General features: G+C 40.2%; 2 protein-coding genes across 7 annotated transcripts in view; both read right to left on the reverse strand.

The window, feature by feature from the left end:
* Positions 1-13,489, reverse strand: part of LOC125302683 (E3 ubiquitin-protein ligase RNF123) — a 120,557-nt gene extending 107,068 nt beyond the window's left edge. Inside the window, exons 1-7 of one of the 4 annotated variants that reach the window (XM_048256013.1) lie at positions 13,441-13,489; positions 12,249-12,350; positions 11,106-11,184; positions 8,970-9,049; positions 6,274-6,371; positions 6,052-6,106; positions 5,187-5,272 (exon numbers count right to left, since the gene is read on the reverse strand). In XM_048256013.1, the coding sequence (XP_048111970.1) occupies positions 5,187-5,272; positions 6,052-6,106; positions 6,274-6,371; positions 8,970-9,049; positions 11,106-11,184; positions 12,249-12,330 (480 nt within the window). In that variant the 5' untranslated portion in view covers positions 12,331-12,350; positions 13,441-13,489. The other 3 variants (XM_048256012.1, XM_048256014.1, XM_048256015.1) reach the window with 3 other exon arrangements.
* A 168-nt stretch (positions 13,490-13,657) lies between these two features.
* Positions 13,658-22,119, reverse strand: LOC125302682 (telomeric repeat binding factor 2, interacting protein). Of its 3 annotated transcripts, none has more exons than XM_048256010.1 (4): positions 22,042-22,119; positions 18,284-19,167; positions 15,788-15,909; positions 13,658-14,354 (listed from the first exon to the last, which is right to left on the reverse strand). In XM_048256010.1, exons 2-4 carry the CDS (start codon positions 19,164-19,166, stop codon positions 13,794-13,796), a joined length of 1,566 nt encoding a protein of 521 aa, XP_048111967.1. In that variant the 5' UTR covers position 19,167; positions 22,042-22,119; the 3' UTR covers positions 13,658-13,793. The 3 variants fall into 3 exon arrangements, with proteins under 3 accessions (XP_048111967.1, XP_048111968.1, XP_048111966.1); XM_048256011.1 differs by having other exon boundaries at positions 18,284-18,997; positions 21,917-22,086; XM_048256009.1 differs by having other exon boundaries at positions 21,917-22,086.
* Between the last annotated feature and the right edge of the window lie 2,447 nt (positions 22,120-24,566).

Below are 24,566 nucleotides of genomic sequence, written 5' to 3' on the forward strand. Positions count from 1 at the left end.
TGTCTTACAAAATAAATACATGCATTCACAGTCTAGTGAAGTCAGATATGAGCATACAAAGATGCTTAGAACTCATGTTAAGCCGATGGTAGCGCACTAAATGCAAATGCGCGATTTGATGCAGGCAAAAGTATTGACTGTTACTAACGAAGGTTTTATAGCAATATTATAAATGTGGCGACGGAATAGCCTAGAACTTGGGTAGGCCTAGCGTTTAGTAGCCTATGCAATTACGGAGATAGCCAAAACTAATGTGAATCGCGGACTATCCTACAACCAAAGAAAGTAAAGGAGATTATTTGTACCTGCGTTAGCCAAATAAAGGACGGGACTGCACCCTTCACAAACCGTAAAAATGAAGTTTATTAGGTTTTACAGTTGACTACAGTTGACAGTTCACCATCAGTCCACACAAACAATTCTGGTTTCCTTGCACTAGGATTTTCGTCGTAGCCTATTCTGTCTGTTTAGTATAGCCAAAGATAACTAATGCGTAGCAAGATGGGTCGTCCTAGTTCATGTCTATGAGGGCAAAGTGGAGTCTTTGGTTCAGTCCCCGCCTGCACAGGGGCGTGTCACTAACGTATGAACGCCTCGGTTCCACGCCAGACAGAAGCCGGAGTACAAAACAAACTTGGTGTACACCTTCATTAATGTTGATTTTCTCCCGACTGGAGATCCGGTCACTACATTCTCCTGAAATGGGGAGGAGGGTTTGGAGATGATGATACCGTGTCCAAAATGTGCATCCATTGCTCAGAAAAATAAGGCTTTGACAAATTCTGGGAAATTCTTCGATTCTGCCATTGACCTCCATGTTAAAAAGGGTGCCCGATCACTGCATAAATGGGGGATAGTGGCCCCCCCTCGTGCGGGGCGCGTACTACTGCTACCCTATTTGCATACATTACCGGGGTCAGGAAATGGCCTCTCAGGATGCATCATCGTAATCAACCATCTTTGGTATAGCCTACAGCGCGCAAGCTTTGGTCAATTTTTGTAAAGAAACAGTGCCACCTATAGGCCTGGGATATGAAGTTACGTGTTGAGTCGTGTTGAGATGGATCCGTTTGGACGCAAATATTCTTGATACGGTTCCAGGGAAGACGGAGGAAAAAAAGATCGGTTTGGTACGTGTGGACTAGGCCTAAATACTGCAGTTTTACCACACCCTGTGATTAATTCCTTTATTTTCAAACAACTAGTTACTAAACACTTCAATGAAATGATACTACAATTACTGAAATTTAAATCGATATTGTCACTCGTTCCTCTAATCTTGCATGTAAATAGTAATGGACAAGAGCAAATGATAAATGCACCCCAACTTCCTGTTTATATTCTACATCACTAGGCCCAAATGTGGCACAATGAATCAATGATTAAATCAATAGGCCAGTCCAGTTCAGGCAATATGAGCTTGCTGTCTTGTCCCACACTGTGTTCAGAAATTGTAAGTAAAAATTGACTAGCAACTGTAACTATTGACTGACCAACACTTGTGGTGAGTAAACAAGATATTATTCCAAAGTGCTATTCACTTTAGATAAAAGTGTCTGCGAAATGAATAAATGTAAATGTATAGTAATCATAATCTGAACAGCATTGCTACTACAACTATTAGTTAGGGAAAGTTAGGCTTTTTTTCCGCCAATCTGCAAAAAAAAATCTTACCAATAGCTTTTTTTACTATGTGTTTCTATAGGTGTCTAGTAACACCTCCCAATTTATCCACGGCCAAATCCTCTGGGAAACACCTGGAGAGCCCATCAAGTTTGGGGTGCCCAGAGAGACTAGGCGAAAATAATGAAAACATTTTGTTGACCAATATTAGCTTTTGAGATGTCTAACTAGGGGTTTTTAGAGGTGCTGAATCTATCCCAGCCATTAGTTTTGAGTAAAAATTACTCCAAGTACATAAAAAATCCATAAGAAGTGGTTTTATTGAACAATTAAAAAACAAAACGTTCTTAATCAGTTTAAACCTCATCCCTCAACTCCCCTGCACTTCCTCACTCCTGTTATCTTTTGGCTGGTTGATGTTCTGGCAAGAGTTACCATGACAGTTCCAACAAGCAGAAATACACTTGACTCCTTGCTTTTTACAGCAGCACCTGAGAGTGTCACAGACGCCTGCACAGTTGCAGCTGACAAACTTCAGAGGGTAGTCTGGTGCAATGGGGTCTGGTGTGACTGGTGCATAATCATGTTCTCCTTGTTTCTATCCACGCTCAAGGACATCTAGTGATGGATTTTGTAGCAGTAGCCAATCTCTGGTCTGGAGATATGCCCTCAGAGAGTGCTATGCTGCACCTCCTATAGTCGGAGGTAGTTTCTAAGGCTTGACACTAGTTATGTTGTCCTCATGAGTTTTACATGTTGTTCACTGTCCACCCTCAACATTGGACACTCTTTTCTTTCTTTATCTATCTATCTCTCTCTCTCTCTCTCAAACACATTCACAACCACACACCTATGCACATTGACTCTCTCAAACACATTCTCTGTCTGTCTGTCTCTCTGTCTCTCAAACACATTCACAACCACACACCTATGCACATTGACTCTCTCACAAACAAATTCTCTCTCTCTCTCTCTCTCTCTCTCTCTCTCTCTCTCTCTCTCTCTCTCTCTCTCTCTCTCTCTCTCTCTCTCAAGACGACGCGACTCGCGACGCACGCACGCACGCACGCACGCACGCACGCATGCAAAATGTCCTTTCTCACACACACCCTGTTGAGACAAAACGATCTGTGATTATAGTACCAGTGTGTTACACGCAAAGTGTGTGTGTATGTAAAACTAAATAAGTAAATGTAAAACTCATGAGGATTAACTGAGTTAATATTTTTGTAAATATTTTATTATATCTTTTCATGGGACAACACTGAAGAAATAACACTTTGCTACAATGTAAAGTAGTGAGTGTACAGCTTGTATAACAGTGTACATGTGCTGTCCCCTCAAAATAACTTAACACACAGCCATTAATGTCTAATGTCCGCTGGCACCAAAAGTGAGTACACCCCTAAGTGAAAATGTCCAAATTGTGCCTAAAGTGTTAATATTTTGTGTGGCCACCATTATTTTCCAGCAGTGCCTTAACCCTCTTGACCATGGAATTCACCAGAGTTTCACAGGTTGCCACTGGAATCCTCTTCCACTCCATGGCGACATCAATAAATTATTGTTGCTCTACATAAAGAATGGATCAAATTGGTCTACATGGCTGTCGTCCCAGAAGGAAGCCTCTTATAAAAGATGATGCACAAGAAAGCCCGCAAACAGTTTACTGAAGACAAGGAGACTAAGGACATGGATAACTGGAACCATGTCCTGTGGTCTGATGAGACCAAGATAAACTTATTTGGTTCAGATGGTGTCAAGTGTGTGTGGCAGGAACCAGGTGAGGAGTACAAAGACAAGTGTGTCTTGCCTACAGTCAAGCATGGTGCTGGGAGTGTCATGGTCTGGGGCTGCATGAGTGCTGCACTGGGGAGCTACAGTTCATTGAGGGAACCATGAATGCCAACATGTACTGTGACATACTGAAGCAGAGCATGATCCCCCTCCCTTGGAAACTGGGCCGTGGGGCAGTATTCCAGAATGATAACGACCCCAAACACACCTACAAGACGACCACTGCCTCGCTAAAGAAGCTGAGGGTAAAGGTGATGGACTGGCCAAGCATTATTCCAGACCTAAACCCCATCTGTGGGGCATCCTCAAATGGAAGGTGGAGGAGTGCAAGGTTTCTAACATCCACCAGCTCCATGATGTCGCCATGGAGTGGAAGAGGATTCCAGTGGCAACCTGTGAAGCTCTGGTGAATTTCATGGCCAAGAGGGTTAAGGCACTGCTGGAAAATAATGGTGGCCACACAAAATATTAACACTTTAGGCACAATTTGGACATTTTCACTTAGGGGTGTACTCACTTTTGGTGCCAGCGGTTTAGACATTAATGGCTGTGTGTTGAGTTATTTTGAGGGGACAGCATTTGTACACTGTTATACAAGCTGTACAGTCACTACTTTACATTGTAGCAAAGTGTTATTTCTTCAGTGTTGTCCCATGAAAAGATATAATAAAATATACAAAAATATTAACTCAGTTAATTCTCATGAGTTTTACATTTTGTTGATCACCATCCACTCTCCGCATTGGACTCTCTCTCTCTCTCTCACACTCACACACACTTTGCTTGTAAAACACTGGTACTATAATCATAGACAGTTTTGTCTCAACATGGTGTGTGTGAGAAAGGACATTTTGCATGTGTGTGTATTTGTGTGTGTGTGTGTGTGTGTGAGAGAGAGACAGAGACAGAGACAGACAGTATCAGTGAAGGTGTGAACTTTATTTGTAAGTGTATGCATATGTGTTTGTGTGGGTGTGGGTGGGTGGGTGGTTGTGAATGTGTTTGTGAGAGAGTCAATGTGCATAAATGTGTGTGTGAGAGACAGAGAGATAGATAGAGAGAGAAAAGAGTGTCCAATGTTGAGGGTGGACAGTGAGCAACATGTAAAACTCATGAGGACAACATAACTAGTGTCAAGCCTTAGAAACTACCTCCGACTACAGGAGGTGCAGCATAGCACTCTCTGCGGGCATATCTCCAGACCAGAGATTGGCTACTGCTACAAAATCCATCACTAGATATCCTTGAGTGTGGATAGAAACAAGGAGAACATGATTATGCACCAGTCACACCAGATCCTATTGCACCAGACTACCTTCTGAAGTTTGTCAGCTGCAACTGTGTAGGCGTCTGTGACACTCTCAGGTGCTGCTGTAAAAAGCAAGGAGTCAAGTGTATTTCTGCTTGTTGGAACTGTCATGGTAACTCTTCCCAGAACATCAACCAGCCAGAAGATAACAGGAGTGAGGAAGTGCAGGGGAGTTGAGGGATGAGGTTTGTTAAAGTTTAAACTGATTAAGAAAGTTTTGTTTTGTAACAAAACAAGGTGTTTCCCCGAGGATTTGGCCGTGGATAAATTGGGAGGTGTTACTAGACACCTATAGGAACACATAGTAAAAAAAGCTATTGGTAAGAATTTTTTTTGCAGATTGGCGGAAAAAAAGTCTAACTTTCCCTAACTATATGACGGCTAAAACAGAAATATGTTGGGTTGATCAAGACTACATGTCTGATTCAAGTTGAAATGAATTTTCATGGGACATTACCTCCTGATTGAACCTGCAGTTGAGAGTGCACCAACCGATCTGCATCAGGCCCTGGGATGAAATGAGCACCTCATACACCCACTTCCCTACAAAAGCACAAGTTGTTAAATGTAGGATTACAGATGAATAACACAGCACTAATACAGGGTTCCCACTCGAAGTTAAATGTAAAATTCCATGATTTTTCCCAATTTTAAACTGCTACAACAAAATTCCCTGATATTCCATGACTTTGACCCAAAAATGATAACATTTCCTGACTTTCCATGTCTGGAAAAATAGAAATTCTATATTCCTTAGGAACCCTGCTAATTTATTAATAAAGCAGCACATGATAGGATAAAGAGGCAGAGAGGTGAATAAACAACCAAACAAAATGAGGATGCTGTAGGTCTCAACTCATTGGGGTAAATTCATAAAAAGCTGTCAATCATCAACAACTTATACATATGTAATCTACACAATGACTTTTGACAATCAGACTTGTTTTTTAGGGATAGGGTTCCTTCATTAGCTTGGCATTGATTAATGCAGATGGTGCAGATGGAGTAACATCACAGCAACACAGTCATTACTGGTGTGCTGTTGATGAATTGGTTAATCTTAATGTTCAGTATTTCAGCATGATATACAAAGGTGAATCCGAGCCTTGACTTTGACTGTAATCCAACTGGTGGTGCGTAGGATCCAAACAAATTAATGAAGGATATACAAAGACTCAGCATGCCAGATTTCAGCATGCCAGTTCAGATTTATAGACAAATGTCATGAATTACCCCAAAGTTAGCCATTTTACATGTTGATTTCACATGCAATGCCAATGTCAATCAAATCAAATTCACTTAATAGTGAGTCACAGAATTACCTTTGAATACACAAGTGGTAGCTCTGATGGAGCTGAAATTGCTGTGGCCAATGACCTTAAGTTCAAGAAAGAAGAAATAACAAAAACATTAATAAACAGCATAATTATGCATGTAAAATTTGTATTTGAAACCATTTATCAGAGGTATTTTGTATCACACACTTGCAATATCCCCACATCAATCTTGGTGCAAGAGTTCTGCATAAAACAATTTCTTCCTACCCCAAGGAGATCATCATCAACAAAGAGGAGGCCTTCAAAGCCACTGGTGTGGTCCAACACTACCGTAAAGGGTCCAAGACGGCCTTCAGCTGCCTGGTCTTGAACGGCAAGGGAAAAGACAGAAATGCGAGAGGGAAAGAGGAGAGTTGGCATTATGTTAGGCGATTTTGCCACAAGGTAGTACTCGGATTGAAGCTCTTCAAATACAAACGAAACTGTAAACAAACATTGTATGCACTCACAGACCAGTCAACAATTAAATTGATCATCAACTGAAAAATTCAATTGGACATTATATTAAACAAGTGAAGGTCTAAGCTGCTAGAGACAATGAGAGCACATAGCACATAAATGTTATCACACTGGAACCCAGACCCTTAACAAAGGTCAAACTAAACACACTAGCAGCACTATTCATTGACCATAAACATTGTGATCCCTCAAAGACTGCCCAGAACTGGACATTATGTAGGATCTTCAAAATAGGATTGTTGGAATATGGGAAACCCTTACCCTAAACCCAACCCTTGGTTGGGTGGTGGGAGATTTTAAAAAGAGAGAGAGGCTAATGTGACAAAAAGCACATATATGGTTTAGATTATTGGGATGGTCTTGGCCACTATTATACTCTTCCACATCCATGATCACTGAGTACTGAGCTCATCAGTAAATAATAGGTTTTGGCTTTAGATTTGGTGACCTCAAGATGCAACTTTTTTCCCTACTACTACTAAACAATACCTCCAGGACACAACACATTGGTGCAGTTCATAATGCCTCCCACAACCCTACCTGCATCAGGAATGAAACTGCTGAAATGGTGCAGTATTTCTAATACCTAGAACTCACCCTGGACATTAAGCTTAGAGATTATTGAGTTTTAAAATCCATAAACAATGCCAACAGAGACTCTCTGCTAATTAAAGTAGCTCTGGTAATTAGAGTGGGAGCTGGAGCACACTGATCGCTTGCAGTCTTTTATTACAGTGCAAACACTTGACTGATGTTTCGATACTACTGTGTCTTCTACAGAGTCAACTCTGTATCTTCCTCAGAGTCAACACGGAGGAAGACACAGAAGTGTTGAAACGTCAGTCAAGTGTCTACACTGAAATAAAAGACTGCAAGCGATCAGTGTGCTCCAGCTCCCTCTCTTCATCTTATTAGAGACTCTCTGCTCAGCTAGTTCAAAGCACTTTCCATTGCCCTGTACCACCCGTTACTGCTGTATAAGTGCAGAATCCAACTCATACTTTCTATGTTCCCCAGCTTCTTTAATATGCTTACTGCCTCCAACAGAAACAAACTCTTACGCACAGAGCCGATGCTAAGGGGGGCAAAAGGGGGCGGTGTCCCCTCAAATCAAATCTGTGCCCCCCTAGTGTGACCACCAGATAGGCTATTACATTTCTATTTTGTTACTATTTCATGTAAATATGGTCTTCTTTTGTGAGTTAGGCTACATGCAGCGACAGAAAAACTCCCACCGCCTTTCCTTGTCCTGCTCTCACTCTCTCAGACACACAACAGAGACTCTGTAGCCTACTTGAATCAGAACAATCTAAGGTTGTTGCAGCACAGAATGACAGCTCAGCCCGATATTCACTAAAGGTTAGCATTATAAACGTGTGACACGACGTGAATCTGAGGAAGACCAGTAGGTCGAAACGTCATGTAAGCCAAACATAAGAAAATTAAGCAAGAAAACTACCAAGTAGTGTGCGGACTTCTCTTAAACATTTTTCATTATCAACACCACAGCGCAAATTAGGTTCAATAGGCTACTCATGCATGCAAATGAACTAGCTTGTTCTTATCACAACAAAGTCAATCTCGGATATAAAATTTGTTAGACAGGCAAGGTTATTAGCAGTTAGCAACATGCATGGTGCCATAGGTGGTAAGGTAGGCCTAATGTTAGAACACAGCTGGATCTCGCTGGATCGCAAATGCCCCCTCTATCACTATACTCTGCAGCCGAGTCACAACGTATCCAATATGATCCACCGCCAAGCCACTAAGCGCAGAGCACATAGCATTGCACATGACTCCAGTCACCCCCTCAACCCATTCTTCATGCTGCTCCCATCAGGGCATATGATGGCCTTGAAACAGGCACACTTTGGCAGGAGGTTTGTATTGTCAGCCATAGCCTAATTAAACACAACTTTTCACTGTATTTATTATGAATCCAGGTGTTTCAAAACATTTGAGCATGGCCAACATACAGGTACTGTACACTACCGGTCAAAAGCTTGGGGTCACTTAGATTTTTTCATTCCACTCCATTATAGACAGAATACCAGCTGAGATCAGTTGCATTCTTTTTTTCAGGGGAGCAGTTTGCAGATTACATTATGTGCTAACATAATTGAAAAAAGGGTTCTCGACTGTTGTGGAAAGAAATGGCTGATCTTTAATGCAATATCTTCATTGCCTATTATCAGCAACCATTCATCCAATGTTCCATAGGCACATTCTGTTTACTAATCTCATATCATTTTAAAAGGCTAACTAACATTTGACAGGTAGTGTATATGCCACATTGTGCATATGCATATGTTACATTCAGGGCAGGTTAGGGTGTTAGGGCATGATCAGACTGCAGGCATTCACTGGATCCCTAAGGAGAAAATAAAGATTCATTTGTCAAGTTCCTGTGCAGGCCATGGCACATTTCTGAACAACAATCTGACCTCTACTGTCTTCTGTGAGCTCGCCCTCTGACAGCAGGTGCTCCAAATGGGCCTCCAGGTCTGGGAAGGTTAAGGTTTTCCTACACAGAAGAACAATCCCATCAGTAATAGTCACATACACATACATACATACATACATACATGTATACATGAATAAACAACTCTTAAGTCCAAATGAAAGGCAATACATGCAGATAGGCTATACTAAGCAGCTTTGGAAACCAATAGCCTAATGTCAGCTGTCATTGGTCCATTCCCTTACGTTGCTGAACTGAACTAATGTTTTCTGTGACTTAATAACAGGTCCTGATAAGGTTAACGTTAATTTATCCAATTCTCTGACATTAATCTGAGGAGGACTACACTACTCGTCATAAATGTTATGACGAGACAACTCTAGCGCTAGGCAAGGCTAAAACCAAATTAGTTGCTATACATAGGTATGATTAATTTACCAACAGATTGGGACTGAAACTATCAATAGAAAGCATAACGCTAGCCCATATGTGGCGTACTAGTTAATTCATTAGTTTGTTTTGATCGAAGTTGCTTGGTAGAATTGCCTCGGTTAGGCTTAATTTTATCACCTACGTTTTTGCTGCTTCAATAGTCTATCTAGTTAACATCCTTCAACTGTCAACTCTTAAAAATCAGTTATTTAACAAAGTCCCTTGCTGACATCTATATATAATCAATTATATTAATAAATGTGCCTTAATTTGAAGTAATGTTGTAGTCTGTCTTTCCTTCTTATGGTGTAAGACATAATGACAAAAATGAATGAAATATGTGTTTTTGCCTATCTATTTTCAAAAGCCATTCATGTTTCCAGCCAATCACTAAAGTGGTGTCTCACGTGCCCATATGCATATATACTGTTTATGTACTGTATAGTTAACTTTGGAAGTGATGCTCTGGCATGTGACCTTTGTGACCTTGCCCAATATGCCCGAAGGCCAAGTGGTCTTGCCCCAAATATGATGAAATTCACGGCCTGTATATCATCCTAAAGTGTTCAACTTTAAAGCTCTGCACTGCAACCATGTATGCACAGGTTCAAGCTTTCATGCTTTTTAAACAGGTTCAAGCTTTATTTGCATTTCTATATTTAAAGCTTTTCTTTCAAACGATGGCCTCTGAATCGCTTAAATAAATCATATACTGCTTCATCATATTTTTCTGATGTGCACAGAGGGAGGTATCTAGAACAGTTAAAAATACTTCAGTGGGAACTGTGCTGAGGTCCAGCACACACAGATTACGGAGTTAAGCACAGCTGAAGTCTAAACCATGTCCAGGCCACCTTCACCGGCTCATCTTACCTTTGGCTTGGTTCATCATACACTATGTATAGAGCAGTGGGAAACATGACTCTGCTCAAGGATTGGAAATGGCCTATAAAGACATAAGAATAAGAGTGGGGGAAAACAAACTGAGCCCACCCATCCACCACCACCCCCATTTCTGTACAGTGGTGGACACACTACCCCATTTTTGAAGAATTTGAGCCTGTTTACATTTGTCATTAAAATGTGTAGTGGGTGTTCTGATCACCAGTGAACCGTTCTAAATACAACTGACACAAATATATACTGACAGAATGAGGAAGAACGCTAGGATCATTGCAGATAGTACACACCCTCTCTCTAGCCAGTTTCAGCTCCTGAAGTCTGGGAGGAGCTAAAGAGTGCCTCTGGCCAAAAGTGGATTTAAAATCCTTAACTCCAAATGCCATCAGTATCCTCAATCAAACCAAATGACAACAAATCAAACTGAGATGCTATTTCTTCTATTTCTTCTTTTACTTTTATGTATTTTTTACTCTTATTCATTTCTATGTATTTTATCATGATATTTCAACTCATATGTCTGAGATGATATTGTGGCTGTATGTCTATCTGTCTTTTATGTCTGGTGAGCCAAAGAAAAATTTCCACCTTGGTGGACATTAAAGATTTATTCTATTCTATTCTAAGGCAAAAGGCCCAAAAAAGGACTTTAAAAAAGGTTTCGCTTGCAATAATATTGTGTTTTGTCGTGTTGTGCCAGTCAATTTTTGCTACATTGCTATTTTCTGTGAAATGTTGTGAATCGTGTATTTAAAGTGCTTTAAAGGATTTTGCAATTCAACTGAACCTGTAAGCAGCTGATGTGAGTCCATATCTGGGAAATACATGGTGCAGGTAGTCACTCAGCAGCTTCTCATTCACAATCCCTACAAGGAACACAGGCATAGCTTATATGTCCAGTTTGCAGTTTTACCCAGCACAAGACTAAAACACAAGCGTTTATTGCCCCAAGTTATATGCAAATCTGCTTCCCCTTCAGTATGTTTAGTGTTCCACAGAATTGTCTACCCCCTCCATCAATTCAGAGTGCTTTGCTGCTGTCTAACTAGCTATCGTAGCTTGGAAATCATAATACTCAGTTTCAATAGACGATTAAAGTGTTTTGTATTGGATTATCTTTATCTCTTTAAACTGTGCCGACCACATAGAAAAAGTATTCCCATCACAGAGGATACACAGTTTCCAATCGAGTAAGGTGTAGTCAGGGTTAGCTCAGTTCCGTGTTGCTATGATACAAGAGGAGTCTGACACAGTACTGGACAAGACATTGAGAACTGAACTCAATGGCCAAATTAGTTTACTGGCCAAATTAATTTACAGCCCAAATGTATTTATTTTGAAAATCTCAAATTCAGAGATTGCTGAAATAATCTACACTTCATCCACTGCATTTTAACTGTCAATTCAATCTGTAGGCCTACTTGTTAAAGACTTTGCTGACTATTTGTGACTGATAAATCAAAAGAAACTATTTCACGGTAGTTTTTTAACAAGTCCCTCTGGTACTAGCAAGCTGTATAGGATAGACACACATATCTCAATACAATTAAGTTCAGAAAACCTAAAAAAAACACCACCACAGTAGAGAAAAATGGCAAATAATCTAAAAGAGTATTTGCAATTTGCTAGTGTAGTTCCTTTAAACAACAGATTCCAATTCAAGCCATCATACAGTTATAAAGAGCCATTGTATTCTGTAAAGTACTATCAACACTGAAAGGGGCGGATCTAAAGACAACCTGTTGTATTCATCAAATTAACTTTAAATAAATAAATAGACAAAACCGTCAGGTTGTTTCATCTATAAGAGGAAACGGTATGAAAAGAAGATGCAGTCCTTTGGAGAGGGAATAAATGTGTACAGTAGATTGGAGAAAGTGTGTGCCTTGCTGACATATCACACAGATTATAGAGCATAGCTGGAGCTCACCTGTGGCTTTGGGTTTCTCAGTGTCGGAGGCCAGGCGGTAGTTAGCACGGCTCAAGGCTGTACCTCCTCCCTTAGAGCTCATGTTGCTCCTTTGTTGTCGCTCTGTGAGAAACACGTAGAAAACAGATGTTTTGAATTTGACAAAAGGTAAAATTAAGTTCCACGGCGATTTCAGTGAGAAAGGAAAAGAGCCCTTAATCAGGAAAGTGACTGGTAATAACGCGAACTTGTTCGGTTTCCAAAACTTTGAAGTAGCTCTTACGCCCCTAAGTCCTGAATATGTCAATATACCGGTAAATCAAGATGCAACAATAAAACTGAATCTGATTCTGATTCTCTGGGGGACTCTGGCTTTTTCTTCATCCCAAATCACTTACCGACCGTTCATCTTTACACCAACATTGTTAGTCCTCCAACTGTGTGGTTTAGGGCTGTACCCCGACCCTGTATGAAATCGCAGTGTAAATCTACGAATAACTGAATTTTTGCATTGCAAAGAATGAACTGCGCGTTCATTTCAGAAAGATGTCATTGTAAGGTTAACGTTACCCTTCAAACTAGACACTTTCATTCTTTACGATAGGCTTTTGATCTAACATAAATTCGATGACAGCTCGTATCTTGTAACGTTATGTTGAATGTTGTCTTACAAATGGTCGGACAGGTCGCTAAAACCACTACATATTAAACTATCGTCAGCATTTCGTGTCTTGCTTGCTTTCCCTGGATCTTGTAACATTACATGATGTTGGGAGTGAGACTGATAACGGCAACATCAGTAGCTAAGAGGCAGCTAGCAAGCAGGCTAACTTGTGGTATGTAGACCAATTTCAGAAACAGCTCCTTGATTCAACTGGGGTCAACCAGTAACAGACACTAAGCGCACAACTCAAACAAGATTTTCGCTGGCTGGCGAAGGATACTTTCCAGGGTGTCAATGATTTAACGTTAGTCACTCCATGACAGTGACAGCCATTGAAGCTTTGCTTAGCCTCATAGTAACAGCTATCCGCTTAGCTCCTAGCAAAGTATACTCACCAAGGGCCTTGGAAAAACGACACAGATATCTAAAACCGTGCACGTTTCGTCAGTTGTTTATATACAAAGTGAGCACACGACCCGCTCAGTGAATCGAGCCGGTTTCGTTTCAAGACAACTCTCCAAATTGTGTCAACACTACAAGTAACATTACCTCTTCTTCACGCGATTCCAAGTCACGGAGCGTCGGTTGGACCAAAAATGTTTAAGGTACACAAAAACGCGAATCTCATGCGTATGTCACCGCTATATCTGTGTCACACTTCTCTCAAACAATGGTCATCATGGCCATTATCTTATTGGCCAGTTCTATGAAAAAGATTTTCATGCCCCTGAATAGGAAGTACAGTAAAAAATGCATTTTTTCCCCATCAAAATACCAAATGTTTTAATTATTTGTTTGAAATTCCACACTGTACAATATACAATTTAAAGGCAAAATAATACACAAACTTAGATAGAACTGAAAGTTGTCAGTTATTTGTTACAAATAAAACAGATTCAAAGTCATTCTGATTTTAGGAAAGAGACTCTGGCACACACACCCTCCTTTCCGTACTTCTCCTCAAGTTGACACTTAGAGATTGGATCTTCTGACAGCAGAAGCTGGTCCTCCCTCTGACTCCACAGTGGCCGAGGAAATGTCCCCTGCAGAAGGTGGCACTGAGCTAATGTAACATCACCGCTTGCCTTTAGCAGTGATTTAGTAACGTCAAGCAGGTTCTTACTGCAATCTTTCATCAAGTCCAAGACTAACCTTTCTCCTTCCAAATTCACAGGGTGTGGAGCACAGCCCTCCTCCTGTGAGGTATGGCTAAAGTCATCCTCTTGTGACTCGCCCTCTAACAGGAACAAGTGGCTCCTGCAGGAACTTTGCTTTACATTACACGTTTTGGTGCTCTCCCCATACTCAGCAGTCTTATGACTATTACATTTTGACCCCATACTTTTCTTCTGTTGTGGAGGTGAGCCAGTCACTTGTTCCATAGCCTCATGAAATATCTCAGTTTCACTGTCTGACTGCGAAAGGATAGAGGCAGTCATCTGAGGCCGACTGTTATCTTCAGTCTAAAACAAAAAGAGTTGAACCCAATTAACAAAGTACGACATGCTGACTAAATTCTAAAGGTAGATAGTCACTCAATAGCAAGGATGTATGGAACATAAAGTAGTTCTTCTCTCCACGTCATTTATCTCAATAGAATGTAGAAAAAATATTCAGATTACAACCCTTCCAAGAATGCTTATTCATTCACAATAATAATAAATAGCTGTAGCTGTATGTCTTTAAAGTCTGTAACAAACAGACCAAGTCTGATTTTTCAGACAAAATATTTACACAAAATTCTGCAGGCTATTAAACACATGCATTCTAATTAGTCTATACACCCCAAGGATGAAATTAGTTGCAATGAAAATTTTGATTTTACAATTGATATTGTGGGGCTGTTTTTAGGGAACCTTATTAAAGTGCATGGAATGAACCCCAAGAAAAACCTCAACATTTTCAATGGAAATCTGTCAATCTCTGCCAAGACACTAAAATTGGGTCATAATTAGATTCTTCATCAGGTCAATAAACCAAAACAAATATCAAAACAAAAATGGTTTACTGAACACAAAATCAAGCTTCTGCCATCTCAGTCCCCTGATCTAACGTCCATAGAAAAATAGTGGTGTGCGTTCAGCACTGCAAGATCGAACGTGCTTGCTGATTTGACAATAACTGACCAGGAACCCATTGCATTTTCTTCCTACATATAGGTCTTGTTATAACCTCTCTGTACACTTTCAAAGTTTACAATACTTTGTCTGTAGAAACCCTCACCACACTACCACAGAAGTGTAATTATATTTTGAGCATTGTTAGTGAAATAGCGACTTGGTACCTTGCCCGGTTAGCATCACTGTAAGTCCATTCAGTGCAGTGTTCCCCATACATTGACTTATTTGTGGCGGCCCACCACAATATCAACACTGACCACCACACAATGATTTTTCAGGTTGTACTAAATTGTGCTTAAATCTGGTTAGTATTAACCACGCTGTGCTAATTTGTTAAAAAATTGTTGCCTTCAAGTGAATTCTGCAAACCAACCACCACAAATAGAATTCAATTCTTTGGGAAACACTGCAGTGATAATGCAAATAAACGGTCTTGCTCAAAACGGTACCAATTAACATAATTTTGCATAAAGTTGTTAACTACCGTAAATAAACCCTAGGTTGTTTTTACTCTAGATTTACACTTTAAATACAAAGTGAATGAAAAACATCACTTCAAAAACACAATCTGGTGTTTCAATCCATTGTAACGGTAACACTTTGTCCAGCATGCATCCAGCTCCACTGTATGTTTGCAGAGAACTACCTCCTCAAACTGTTTGCCAGTGTTCAAACATTCGCCAAGAATTCAAGACAAACAAAAAACAGTTTCCAAACGTTCACAAACATTTGCCTATGTTTTGCGAATTTGAACGCACCTCAGGTCAGCCTCTTACCCAAAGTGAATTACGAAATTCCCTCACTGCCCTGTCAAGAATACCCAGTCCTCTCTTGGTTGGTGTCGATGTTTTTGATGATTGCAAACCTCCTTCTTTAGGGGTCAACTCATTCCCAGGACCTGCATTTCACAAACATTATTATAAAAGCTTCAAACATTCATGTTAAATACATACAACATCAACCTAAACAAAATATACACAGACAAAATATACACAGATTTCTTTTTTTATGAATGTCAACAGCACAAGGGTAGTAACATGCCTTTTTACACTCTCAATAAACACAAAGCTACACTAGCCTAAAACAATCATTTCTGGCCATCAATATAAACAGAGAGGAAAAGAGAAAGGAGCCACGTGGGAGATCCATAGGCTACATGGTGCGGCTAAAAGAATATTTGCATTTGAGTTTGAAAGGCCTTGGCCTACATGTTATAATAACTTAAGATGTAAAATGTATCAATATTCCAAATGCCACCCTTTTAAATTGTAACTGTATTTAAACAGTTACTCAAATTTTGTATTTTAAATTCATAATCCAGAATACATGTATTCTGATACTTCCCAACACTGCCTATCAATAAAGTAGTTCATTGGAAAAGACACCACATTTGGGTTGGTTTTATCTTGATAACTGATAACTCCTAGAAAACTGCTCAAGGCACATATATGGACAGACCCAATTACAATACCAGATAAAAATATAAATAGAAAACAACACATACCAAAAAATATATTATAAGCAGAATTTGCAACTGAAACCAGGGTTCAACATTAGCCTTTAAAAGTGGTTGCCAGCTGGGCAACAAGGCATGAGGTTTTGCCAAAGACAAAAAATGGTTGCCCCATTATTAACGGCCTGTTATTTTCAGTTTTCTCTATTTGTGCACTAAAATAAGGATGACACTAGTTAGCGCCTGCCTCCACACATTGTGCCACGACCAATCGCTTTGCAGCTTTCTCATGCTGCTTTGATTGCCAATCAAAAGTTTTTCAATGTTTATCGAAATTGTATAGATTAGATAGAGTTTATAGATTCTGCTTGAATCTCTCCACACACACACACAAACACACACAGAAAATGATGGCTTATAACATATGTTTCTATTTCACATATTTTGGAATTCACTATAGTTTAAATATTTTGTTAATAATGTATAGTATTTTATAATCTGCATAATTACTAGTAGCTAAAATATGTTAGCCTGACGAGCCAAACCCACATTAAAATGTAGGGTCTGGGCACTCACCGTTCCCAGTGCTCAGTCCGAGGGGCGGGATAATCGGTTGTCTTTCAAATTTCCTCTGCATGCAATAGGACAGCGCTATGAGTCCTATGGTTTCCCACCAGCGGAGCTAGTTGGCTAATTCAAACTTTTGCCAACTTAATAAAAGCTTAACTCGTGTCACACTGTTCGCCAACAGCAACATTATCTTATTTGTTTTCAAGTAGCAGGGAATTCAAGCCAAACCGTTGCAACTCTGCCATCAATCGTTATATTAAGCCCGCCTAACAACTCTATACACGATTTGATTGGCCTGATGGAAGTTTAATTTTTTTTTGCTCTAGGGTGCTTCTAGATTTCTAGGCTAAAAATATGTAGTAATTTGAATACTTCATATTGATTTTTAAACTATTACACTTACAGTAGGCATATCTTTAGGTCATAGATACATATACTGTCTGTATCTATGTTTAATGTGGTGTGTAGGGCTAATTGAGTGCGCAATTGGTTGTGTGTAGGTGTAATTGAGTGCCTGTCACTTTAAGAAATGCATGAGTAATTAGCCTTTAGTCTCACCCTATCTTTTACTGTCTAAGAGTCTCACGGTTTTAGGCTAGTGAATAATAGTTGTGCATGGTGAGTAAGGTGGATGCAATACATTATGTTTTCTATGTCATTAGATAAAATAAATGTTCAAAAAACTAACAAGTCAAAGAAAATCTTAATGGGATCATGGGAAGTGTTTTGCAATGTTCATTAATGATTTTAGTGACCACTACACGAATGACAGACATGACCTGAGCTAGCGGGATAGTTAGCAAGGTGCTCTCTCCAGATGTAAAAGTTTGCCAAGGTTAAGTTGCCTATTTCTAAATGACGTTAAACCCAATAGCAGGCTTAAATTACCTAAATCCCATAGCCTAGGTAGGTTAGCAACAAAAACTTGAGATGCAAGTGAGCAAATCAACTTGATATTAGCCTATTATTATGAGTTATGCATCACTTAAACTAGCAGCCATGTCTCTCTGTTTATGGCACGACAGCTGCACATACATGTGTGAGGAGAAAAGACGCACAGCCACAGGCTAGGGGAGTAGGCTCTAGAAGCATGCCTTGCGCACACGCATGTTACTTCAAAAGAACATGTGGGGACATTTTGGTGGGGAAATTTTGTTGAGGTTGTCACTCGTCATAATGTGGTTGCTGGGCAACCGTTACTGTCGAGCCCTGACTGAAACTAACGTAGCCTAAATAGTGCAGGACTCACCACTCATCCCTTGATTTCCACCCCCTTCATCTGCATCAAGTCTGGATCTCTTAAGAGAGGGTTCATCTTCAGGCACTACTACCACGTCTCCCTCAGGGCATTCTCCAGGTGTCTGTTGCCCTGTAGCAGAAGCTCCAATTCCATCTCCATCTAGTGCCTCTTCAGCAGGATGTTCAGGCCTTTCTTCTGGAGGATGATCTACTGCTACCCCTTCAACTACAGCTGACTCAGACTCAGCTCCAGACAAGGTGGCAGGCTCATTCACAGGTAACTGAACAGGGATGTCATTATCCAATAGCACTTGCTGTGCAGTATCTTTGTGAGGCTTAGGCATGGACACAAACTCCAATTGCCCCATCTTGCCCTTTGGTGGCCTGTCCCTTAAGTGTTTGAGATAACGGTCTTTCATAGACTGCCAGCTGTGGGGCGTAATCTTCTGCTTTTCCATAAGCTGCCATACACTGTTGCCTCGTGCCTCTTTCTGACGCTTTGATATGTAGTTCAAAATCGCTTCGTCCTCATCTGTCGTGTAACCCATTCGTCCAACCGCTGCTTCTTTAGATCGCAGTGATCTCGTCTGGATGTTTTGTGTGGTGCTCAGCCTGTAATTCATCTCATCCAATTGCTGGTTCTTCTTCACACAGTCCCAAATGTACTGGGTAGAGACATAAAGTTCTCCGCTATTGTTGGTGATGTCAGTTATCTCCTTCGGATCTGCAAGCAGAAGGGCACCAGGTTCCCGGAAACGGGTTAGACACCCACCCCCAGCATAAATCATATCACGAAGTTGGGCTTTTGCAGGACCCGGACGAATGTAGAAGCGCATCTGCTCTCCTTTACAGTCCAAGAACAGGACAGGAGAAATGGCGGAAGTTGAAGACATTCTAAAACGTGAAAGACAAGTTATATGTAACTGCTTTTTTCATCAATCTTGTTTGTATTATTTGATAACGTAACAGTTACACATACAAGACGTGTTGTCACTCTGACAACTTTTCTGCCCTGTATTCTAGATCCCCACTGAATCTTTACACCTCGGTCTTGGGTATTTTTAATGTAACCAAGCTAATTTTGTTTGCCCTTGCAATAGAATACTAATTATGCCAAACTACATTGTAGATCAGGGGCGGAGCTCGGGTATTGTGTGAGGGGGGGCGGGAGATGTTGGCCCACTTTTAAGAATTTCTCAACAAAGGAAAAAACAGACACGTAGCTTTACAGGCCTAAAAGGACATGCACACTGCAAAAAACATTTAATCTATTTTGAGTTTCATCTTCTTCATGTTTGCAAATCTGTCAATAACTTTATCCTTATTGACCTCAATGTCTCTCTCGATACAGAGGAGCGCTAAGTCTGACAGCCGCGACTCATGGTGGAGCGCAAGAAGCTCTTAAAGAGTTTCAGTCGGCTAAAACTTCTCTCTGCCTTCGCACTGCTAATTGGAATCGTCAAGTAAATACGATAAAGAATGGCAAGATTAGGAAAAGCCCGATCCATGTCGTTTGCGATGAGAAATGGGAGGATTATGTGGGTGTTTAAATGCATGCACAGCTCACTGTACATTGCACAAAATGTAACAAATTCATTAACCACTTCGTCGGCATTGGATAGATCCTGTGAATAAAAGTCCGCAAGCTCTAACTTTATCAGGCGCATCAGGTAGAGTAAAATGTTTCGGGTTCAGAGCAGCAAATTTTCCAGCCATTCTTTTGAAATCTGCAAATCGATGTTCAAACTGAGAAACAAAGACGTCAAGTATGTAGTAAAGCACATCGACTCTGAATCTGTCCCTGCTGTCTTCTAAAATCTCATCTGTGTGTTCATCTGAACACAAACGCTTTTTCTTACGAACTCTTCCCCTATCAAAATCCGTAGTTCCCTCACACAGTATAGCCAGCTCTCTGGCTGTGTTAAACAGACAAAAACTATGCCTAACCCAGCCTACATATATTTGTATTGAACATTTAAGTAGTAAACAATTCCGAATGGATATGTGGTCAATAAACTGTATTTAAAAAAAAAAAAAAAATCCTACCAGTGGGGGGCCCCCCCTAGCGGTGAGGCCCCGGGTTGTTCGCGCCGCAGCCCCCCCCAAATCTCCGCTACTGTTGTAGATATAACGTTAGAGTGTAATGTTACAACGCTTGTTCCTCATGATCTTGGAGCAAGCGAACGTCACTTTCTCTCGAGAAAGGACTCCCGGACCACCGTCTCGCTATCCGGAGAAATAATCTTTGGTAACCGGTATTTACAGATTTCCGGCTCCCATTGACTTCCATTCAACACATGTAAACAAAACGTCAATTATGTGGTTAAACTAACGCCGCTGACTTATGCCAGCAACCATTTCACTTTGATAATAAACTACATTTTGGTACAACGTACATAGAGCAGGAATAACAACTGCTTAAGCAGTGAGGAGAAATTTTATGCAAAGCGTCGCTCAGCCCCTAAGACCCCTGTGCCCATTGCCTAAATTTGTGGTCTTTTAATGTCGAATGTCAGTCGAATGGCAGGGCGGTGGTAGTGTAGTGGTTAAGGAGCTGGGCTAGCGTGCAGTAGCCTGAAAGTTTGTCGGGTCAATTCCCGGCTTCCACCGTTGTGCCCTTGAGCAAGGCACTTAACCCCAAGTTGCTCTGGGGACAATGTGATCCCTTGTAATATGGCTGACATATGTCACTTTGGTCAAGAAGTGTCTGCTAAATGTAATGTAATGTAATTACATTCCAAAACGTACCTTAATAATACTCCACAATTTATAAAGGTACTAAGTTTAAAAAGAAAAAACAAAGATTATTCGACGGTCGCTTCTTTTCTAATAAATTTAATGGGCTACATTACATATTTCAAGCCACTAGATGGCGCCATTTCACTGCACTTCGGGCCTTTTTTGGATGTATAAGCAAGGAGTGAAATGGCGTCATCTGGTGGCCGTGCAGCACAATAGCGCCATAATTATTGTAATTCCTCTGATATATTGTGTTTTTTTGTTTTTTTTACTTCGTTCATTTATTAATTGTGATGTAATATATAGGTATGTTTTTTAATGTAATTAACTAACAAGTTAGGGATAACGGCCGCCAAGGTAACCTGTGACCTAAACCTTGTTTACATGTGTTCAAAAGAAGTCAATGGGGGCCGCAAATCGGTCAATAGCGGTGACCAAACAATATTTCTCCGGATAGCGTGACAGCGGTCCGACCCAGCAGTATCAAATACAGCACTACTTCTATCCAATAGCTTGCAATTAGTTGACCGTCACACAACGATTCAAACCGCCTACGTGCACACTTCAAATACTTAGTTGAAGTATAGTGCAGATATTGGGACAATACAGTGGGCACAACGCAAGTAAGCGCAGTGCACACTAACAGTGTACGTTAGCTGCTAAGTTACGGACGGAAGTATGCTGTTTGAGCATAGACAGTAGCAGCTAAAAGATAGGGTTTGAGACACAGCATCTGTGAACCAAGTTGGGCTTGACGTTAGGGTGTCTATTATATTTTGGCTCAGTGGAACAAGCTAACGTAATGTTGGTAACGTAAACGTTAAGACGTAGATGTTTATACACACAGGAGTCCACCTCATAGGTTTACCTTAGAACATATACAATATTATTCTCATCCATTTACCTTCTGGAGTGCAATTCCCTCGTAGCATACAGATATAGGCTTTACTATCGTTATGAGTGGACAGTTTCTCGATGTTTTACACCTCACTGACAAATATTTTGAGAAAGTAACGTCAAGTAACTTACAGAGTACGAACTTCACGCGGGAAAGCGAGATAGACACTTCAGCAGCAGCGGATAACGACCAAAGAATTTCACTAATCCTTCAGAATAAAAGTCGGAATTTATTCTGTTATTCATTAGTTCATTACATACTGTAGGCTATACCAGGGGATCCCAAACTTTCCGACGACAAGGCCCTCCAAATACTTTATCGAGATAGTCGACAAATTATTATAATGGCATTGTATTTTTTAAATGTATTTATTTGTTGCTTTTATTTTTCCATTCAACTTGCTGAGGCCTCTCTGGCACCACCTCGCGGCCCCCACTTTGAAAACCACTGGGCTATTAGTAGCCTATATGGTTCATTACGCCCCCTCAGAATTATAATGTTCTAAACTTTTCACAATGAATACCACCTCCAAGTACCACCATATGATATTAAAATATGCTACTAGACCAATTTTACATTGTAGCCTAGGCCCTATGTTTTACATAATTAAAAAAAACTAGTTTAAATTTAACTCCATCAAGGTTTTTTTTATTGTAGGCCTATACATATTTTGATTTTATCATTTGTAGTAATTATTTCATCTTTATGAAAGAAAAAAAACATCTCGGAGACTCCTGCATGGAGTGGACCATAGAGTCCGCGTACCACCAATGGTACTCAGTTTGAGAACCACTGTTCTATATGAATTTTTGGTCAAAATTTAGTTAATGACATACTATTCTTATTCTGTGACAATTAAAGAAGGTGAGATGAAGTGTGTCGGCTATGGAATTCTAAAACGTTGAAGCTCAAAATCTCAGAACTACTCATAAAACTGTGTAATTCCAAGGGACAATTTTTGTACGCTGTGGCTGTGAGTGGCGTGGGTGAGTCACTTCTTCTACTTTCCTGCCTCTCCTCTGACCTCGAGAACTGTAGCTCAGAGTGTCACCAACTCCTCTGCTCTCTGTACCTCCTACATCTAAAAAAAAATTCCACATATTCCGGTGTATGACATTCTGTGCATAAACCATTTCCTTTTCCTACCGGCTTCAGTGCTGCATTCAATCCTGTAGGCTATGTCCCATGCTTAATCTTGAGTATTTCTTCCTTATTCTTAATTATTTTTCCTCCAACCTGTTTTTGAATGTTGTATAGTACCTAGGTTCTGCTTCCCATTCTTCTTGCCACTTCGTTGTTATTTCAATTTATTTTAGCTTTTGCTTCTCCTTTCCCTATTGGAACCTGAATTTCTATTTATTTTTTAGTGCCTTTAGCTAAATCATCTGCCTTTTCATGCATGCTGGAACCCTACAGAACTGACCTGTAATTCCTAGGCTTTGAATACTTAACATATGTCTAACCTACTAGATCATCTCTGACTGAAACACCACTTTCAAAGCTCTGCAATACAACCACTGAATCTGAGCATCTGTTATTACCAGTCATTTCAATTGAATATACTGAGAGGTTATTATTTAATCCAGTTCTTAACTGGTCTGGCTGTGGGACCCACAATTCCATGATCCTATTAATTAAATCCCAACCCATATATTTTTTTAGCGATCAAGCTAACAGATACGGTGAGCTAAGAAGTGAAGTGCCTGTAGGCATACTTGTTTGGAACATTCTGATGTTTGGCATTACATTTGTGAAGTCTTCAACTCCTGATAAGTATATATACTCTTTTGATCCTACGAGGGAAATTTGATGTCACCTTTCAAAGTGCTCGACAGGTTTGTCTTTGACAGGGGTGCTTTTTTTATGTGGTATTTTCTATGTGCCAGCAATTGTGAACATCACACACTGGTTTCTGGGTTTCTGTCCCATTTCATCTCAATTTAAGTCAATCCATATCCTACTATCTTGTCTATATCCATGGCAAAGACTGACATACAAATAGTAAATACGTCTATAAAAATAAAGGTCCAATAATATATCAGATAAGGGGTAACATTTGAAATGGGCGATTTTTTATTTTTTATTTTTTAAACCACAAGCTCCGCGACCCACCCAGAGCGGTTCCATGACCCACTTTTGGGTCCCGACCCACTAGTTAAGAACCACTGAAAATGTATATAGCCCACTTCAGACCTCTTTTAAATTCAGGAAGGTAAATTCCTACACCACAATGACCATTTTGTTTTTTTGATCCATCTGTGTAAATTTTAACAAAACCTTAAAATGAAGAAGACAAATATCTTTCACCATACCATGCAAAACTCTGATCATCTGGGTGTTCTCTCTTTTCTTTTAAAGTTACTTCTGGAACTGGAAGCATCCAGCGAGTAACTTCATTCAATTATTGCAGGACTAAACTCTAACTCTTTGATGCCGTACTGTTCTGATAAATTATGTAGGCCTATGTCCCATCTAAACCCTTAGCCTTTGTTTGATATTTTAATACTGATGCTGCTGGATTATTACTATTCCCCAACAACCTAATGGGATCTATCATGCACCTGGCGCAAAGTGGCGCAAAGCTTATTCTTATCTTACACTTAATAATGTGATGATTTTTCGCCATGCGCTCCACTTTTATTAAGCCTTGCGCCCA

The sequence above is a fragment of the Alosa alosa genome, chromosome 10 (genome assembly GCF_017589495.1).
Source record: "Alosa alosa isolate M-15738 ecotype Scorff River chromosome 10, AALO_Geno_1.1, whole genome shotgun sequence".
NCBI classification, from domain to species: Eukaryota; Metazoa; Chordata; class Actinopteri; order Clupeiformes; family Clupeidae; genus Alosa; species Alosa alosa.

Excerpts from the sequence above, each read along its gene's own strand:
- LOC125302682 (XM_048256010.1), bottom strand. The coding sequence starts at position 19,166 with ATGTCTTCAACTTCCGCCATTTCTCCTGTCCTGTTCTTGGACTGTAAA. Across the intron at positions 15,910-18,283 it reads TGGAAATCAAGGGATGAGTG|GTCCTGGGAATGAGTTGACC; the intron begins GTGAGTCCTGCA and ends TGTGAAATGCAG. Across the intron at positions 14,355-15,787 it reads AATTTCGTAATTCACTTTGG|ACTGAAGATAACAGTCGGCC; the intron begins GTAAGAGGCTGA and ends TTTTTGTTTTAG.